This window comes from Phalacrocorax carbo, chromosome 2 (assembly GCF_963921805.1).
Source record: "Phalacrocorax carbo chromosome 2, bPhaCar2.1, whole genome shotgun sequence".
In the NCBI taxonomy this organism is placed as follows: domain Eukaryota; kingdom Metazoa; phylum Chordata; class Aves; order Suliformes; family Phalacrocoracidae; genus Phalacrocorax; species Phalacrocorax carbo.
This window is the reverse complement of record NC_087514.1, coordinates 136,093,771-136,099,770: the sequence shown is the minus strand read 5'-3', so window position 1 is coordinate 136,099,770 and position 6,000 is coordinate 136,093,771. Positions and strand designations below refer to the sequence as shown.

Sequence of the window (6,000 nt, the reverse complement as noted above, 5' to 3'; positions counted from 1 at the left end):
CAGATCTTCATTATTGTCCTTCCAAGGTTGCAGATTTTTAATTGCAGAAAATAGTAAATCTGTTCCTGTCTCTTTGAAATATTTACTTTGATAAGGAAACTGACTTTCAATATGACTCTTCACTATGTTACTTAGTCATTATATTAAACAGACTTCAAAATATTCCTGTGAGGTTGATGTCACTATTACAAATTTTGAAAATATAGGTACACTAACTTATAGGGTAACGTAAGTTTGTAGATTGTGTTGTATTTCTGGAATCAGATTCTGTAATTTTCTTAAATATCCTATTATAGCCTTGTAATGAAAAGATCCCAAATGCAATAATTTGATTATGGTGAGAGACACCATCGATATTGCCATCACCCTCATTCCACAGGTGGTGAAATTCAGGCAAAGAGATGGTAAGTTTTGGTCAGAACTGGTAGTATGTGAGAAAGCTCCTGGCTGTCACACTGGTGTGTTAGTCATGAGATTATATTTCCACTCCTGAACTCAGAAGTATATAACTATCCATTTCTTAAAAAGACATTGGAAGCCTACCTTGTTATTAATAAAAGTTTGACTTGACCTTCTCAACAAGTATTTAAAATCTGATTTATTCTAGGTTTTTCATGGTCCAGTTTTGTCATCTGCTCATTATGTAAAGTGAAGAAGATCCACAAGTCAGTCCTCTATTTAAATACGCATTCAGTTTAGGAAGGTATTATCCTTACTTTGCATCACAGGTATTTGTACCTCTAATCAAAATAACACCTGTTTTCTCAGTCAAATACTTCAAGGTCTTTGAGCATAATCTAAAGTGATAAGCACAAAGCATTTGATACACATGGAGTAACTTAGAACTTGCATTTTAAAGTAGCTGATACCATCACTAGACATTGGATAAATTTTATTTATATAACATTATTGTCTTTCTGACAATTTATTGGAAACATCCAATTATGTAAACAGTGGCATCTGTTGTAGCTAGAGGCTGAACATAAGCGTGAATTAAAAGTAGACTATCTGTCTAAATCTGAGGTGTCTGTTAGCATGTCATTACCATCTTAAAGGAAAATAGAATGGGAAAAAAACCCAACCCAAACTTAAACCCATTTTTTTAATCCAGGTATTATTACTGGTTTGAAGCATGCAAGACAGCCTACATTTTTTAGCTACTTGACTTTAAGCACTTCTAAAAGTCTTGGAGCCAAAAAAAAGTTGGAAGAGTGTGAGGAAAGAAAAACAACCTAGCTCCAGTATTTTTGCCAGTCCTGCTGTTTGGAGACTCCCTTTACCATTTGTATTTAATTTTCCTATCTTAGTACAAACCATCTTTCCAACAGCTCCTGAAAGACAAGACGTGCATCTCCCCTGAGATCACCCCAGCAGGAAATTACCAGAAATTAAAGGCACAGCCTTGCAAATATTTTGTCACGTGAATAACATTAGTCAATGGGATACCCAAGCGTAAGTGCTGGCTTAATCACTATCTAAAGTTGGCAACTGCAGGTGTACTCCTTAAATAATTCAGTCTAAACTGCAAGTCTGCATTATACAACACATACATCAGCCAATTTTATTGAAGATGTTTCAACTCATACTAGTTCGAGTTATTTTATCATGCTGTTTTTAATCATTCTTGCCTCAACTACTCATCCTCATGTAGCTGCATGTTATGAACGCTGAATTGGGCATGACATTGAGATTCTAGTGTAATTCAATCATTACGGAAAAACTGACATTCACATATGTTTACATTTAGCCTCAATAGGAAGACAGTCAGTCACTTTATACCAGGTTAAAACAAATATGATTTTAATTATTTCTCTTGTGAAAAACACATTTCCAATATAATTACTAACAAAATCACTGCAAAATACAATTAGTTTTACATGGTTTCTAATACTTCATAATCCTTTGAATGTAAAAATATATGTTGTGAACGAATATTTTATTCGAATCGGGGGTAAATTAAATATTTTTTTAAAAAATCAAATAAAAATTAATACACATCCTAGTGAATCTTTCAAACCTTCATACAAAATCACAAACCTCTCCTATCATAAGTGAAATGATTGCAAGTCAGTAAGATTAATGGTTGATTAATTCCAAGGAACTTATAAGATTATTCCAAAGTGCTGTTTGCATAATTAAAGTGATGTTAGATCTGCTCTTTCAGTGATCTTTATCTTTGGATGAAGTGATCCGCTTCATAATTTGGATTCCCCAGAATGCAGCGCAGAGGGAAAACAAGACCTACAACACAGAATTTAAAATTAGAAAGATTATATAAGATTATTAAATTATACTTGCCTGTAAATATAATGAATGGGTGAAAACAGAGAGCTCTCAAACAGAAAAATTATACAAGAATTCTAGGCATACTGATAAGTTCACTTCAGGAATGTATGCTTTCTTTTTTCTATTACTTTTTATCATGTACATTCCTGTTTGAATTTGTTCTTTTTGAATGGTACCAAAGCAAAACAACTGACAAAGTCTTGCACAGCCTTCCCTACTTTGTAATTGAGTTTGGATTCAGAGTACCCAGAGTCATATATAATTAGACAGGACAATAATAGCTCCAGCTGTGACAGAAGGTAGGTACAAAAATATTAACTGTTCTTTTGACAAGTGGTCTGAAGAATGCTGACACTGTAAATTGCATGGTAGTCTACAAATACCTAAAGTAGCCTTAAACAGCATCTACGGCAAAAGTAGTGTTCTAGCTGCAGTACAACAGTTCAGTACTTATTGCCAAATATTTATGATGAGACATAAACTAGAATGGAAACAACTTCAAGATGTAATACATTTTATCTAGTCCTTGGCTCTGCGCATCTTTTTTCTTTTGTCAATGAATTTTAATGAGAGATCTAATTTTTTTTTTTCCCATTATTTTATTTGCTTAAAACTGCTTTGGGATGAGTAGGAATACTTGCAAGATAAAGTCTAATTCAGGTAATAGTTTTGACCAAAAGACAAGAAAGAGAGCAGGATAAAAAGCATATGCACCTTTGTGTACATGAAATTTTGTATTTTAAAATTTCTGAAAGAAACTTTTGTCTTCCACATAGAAATATTTCTCTACTTGAGCAAGGGTAGGATATCTACTGTGTTTAAAACTTCTGATGACACTGTTGGTACTATACTTGTGGTCCCATTTGTAAGAAAGACTCATAAAATTCTCACTAAAAGACCTACTTATAAGAGTTTCAAACCGTTAGGTATGAAGGATTTAACTTCTTTTTTTTCTTGCATTATCACAAACACCTTGTAAAACTGCATAGCTCTATTTTACAGCTATGGAATGGAAAAAACTTTTTAAGCAGTGTTGCAGGCACATACTCTCCATGTTTTGCTAGATGCTTTATTTCTGTGCTGAGATGGCCTGTAGAAGGAAACAAGCTACAAATAACTGTCTGTATTTCTGATATGTAATTGGGATTAGGGTAAATCCAGGCATACACAAAATGATGACTTATATATAACATGCTCTTACTGTGGAAAAATTCTTTGTCGTGCTATCTCCAGAAACAGATCTTACCCACTTGTCATAATTAGTACTTCTCTGACACGTTACTAAACTCCTTTCATTCCTCACCTCAGAAAGATCACTCCTATTCCTGGAAGATCCATTAAATATAGAAGTATTTCATTTTCAGAAGAAGCACATTTAAGCACATTTAATGACTGAGGTGCAGGGCATTTGTAGGGGATTAATGACTGCTGGGAGATGATGATCACCTGCAGAAGCACAGCCATGGGCCATTAAGCCCCAGGAAATGTCCTCAGCTAAAGATGGTTATTGCTATAAGAGCCCGAAAATGAAAAAAACATCTCGGGTGAATTTTTCTGTTTAAAATGGAGTAATGCAGTTTCTTCTGTCGTAGTTAAATTCTTTATTGTGAATTTCTTAAAGCATGCAATCAATGCTTGTGGGGGCGTATTTCAAATTGCAGTTATTACATACAGAATGAAAACCCACATACTGCACTTTGTGGATCTGCAGAACTAGTTTGGCTTCATCATTCTATAAAAGTATTGATTCACTGCCTATCAATGTCAGGACTGCCAGTACTCGATGGAAATAATGTAGTCATGAAACAGTAATGCTGCAAGGTTGTGGGGGACAGGGTCTGAGAAAAACCGAAACATCAGGGAAAAAAATTAAGGGGCCACATCCTCCCTTGCATGACAGAAGTTCTGGCTGGCTCTACTGATATTATGCTGACCTACCCTGAGCAGAGCCAGCTGTATGGGACTACCAAGGAGAAACTTGCTGTGTAGGTTGGAGTTCAGCTTCTTTTGATTGCTACTACATATTTTGGAGTTACAAGGCTTGACCCACTTGAATGAATGGTGCAATCAGGTGATGTCAGCAATGGAAAGCCAAGAAAATACGTGCCAGAATTTTGAGCTGACAGTAGTGTAGGCAGCAGGAAGCAGAAGAGCATTCCACCAGGCGACCTGAACTATAGTTGACCGGTATTTTTCTAATGCCATTGGGAAAATATATTTCCTGAATCCTATGTGCAGAAATTTTGCATTTTCTGTCCAACCCTAACAGGTTGGGTTTTAGGTTTAGGTTTTTTTCTCATTCCTCTTGTATTATCCAAACCAACTAATAATTTGTCCCTTGATAAAAAATATTCACATATCGTTTTCCTAATTCAGCCTATTTTGAAATAAGATAGAATCAAATAGCATACTTTTCTCTATTTTTGCACAGAAAAAAGTTCCCCACAAACAATATTACATAAGAACAATAGTTTAACTTCTGAATTCAGATGAAAAATTACTGTGAACAGTGGTAATATATGAAACAGTTACACCTAAAAGCAGAATTTCTCATAACCATATGTCCAGCAAAGTTAAATGCAAACTTTTTGCCACCTTAATATAAGCACTTGTTACATTTACCTGTTCAAGTAACTACGGATTAATTATAGACTGTACTTTAGACTGTTGGAATAGGACAGTCCTCTTCCAAATATTTACATTGCCTTTGCCTCCTTTCATACAGTCTTTTTATTTCCATACAACCCCTATTCTCTCCCTGTAGGTTTATTCAGCCTACAGAAATGTAAATAACATTCTTCACAAGAACAAAGGTAAGTTAATTAGTGGATTGACTGCAGGACTGAGTCCGCTCTTCACAGGAAATCCCCACTGGAGTGATCGAAATTTATTAGGCTGTAAATTACTTTAAAATAATTAGCTAAATTCAGGCACCCACTTCTGCAAGATTAGCTTTGTTCTTGATCACTAATGTTACTTTCTGTCATTTTTCTCTTTTGTAATGGGTTTGTATATCTGAGTTGCCTAGACATAATGTCTTTTCTCTTGCAGATTTCATCTGGATAGAATTAGAATGCTTTTGACATTGGTCTAGAAATGTAGACAAATATCCAGATAGCCCTGCTTTAAGGAAGGGGAAAAGGCTCGAACCAATAGACCTCAGATCCCTTCCAAACTAAATCATTCAATGATTCTGGCATTTCTCAGATTCTGCCCAGATGCATTCACTTCAAATTTCGCTGCAGAGGTGGTCTGCAACTGTGCAACAAATTGGCTATATTTGGGGTACACCACCATATGAATGGGCTTGCTTTTGATACTGAATTTTCCGAACACCCCTGTGCTGGGTAATGTATTCCTAGCTCTAGAGAGGGCTGAGGAAGATCAGCATATCCAGGTACTTCATTAGGTTGGCTGTTCACATCCAACAGGGGAGTAAGTCAGGCTAAGCAGTGTGGTGATAAAGGTTCCTTAGCTGTCTCCCAAGAGGTGAAACAGACGAGTAATCGCCTCAAGTGTATGTACATGAATGCACGCAGAGTAGGTAACAAACAGGAGGAACTGGAGCTCTGTGCCCATTCAGACGGGTATGACATCATAGGAGTAACTGAAACATGGTGGGACACCTCAAACGACTGGGGGATCGTAATGGACAGTTACAGGCTCTTTCATAAGGACAGGCAGGATAGAAGAGGTGGAGGAGTGGCACTCTAC

General features: G+C 36.0%; 1 protein-coding gene across 3 annotated transcripts in view; it reads right to left on the bottom strand.

Moving 5' to 3' along the window:
- Nucleotides 1–1,778: 1,778 nt before the first annotated feature.
- The window catches only part of AGMO (alkylglycerol monooxygenase), a 193,762-nt gene continuing 189,540 nt past the window's right edge, over nt 1,779–6,000 (bottom strand). For 2 of the 3 annotated variants that reach the window (XM_064444508.1, XM_064444507.1), the window contains one exon: nt 1,779–2,241. In XM_064444508.1, coding sequence (XP_064300578.1) covers nt 2,161–2,241 — 81 coding nt within the window. In that variant the 3' untranslated portion in view covers nt 1,779–2,160. The remainder of the gene's footprint in view (nt 2,242–6,000) is intronic. The other variant, XM_064444506.1, reaches the window with a different exon arrangement.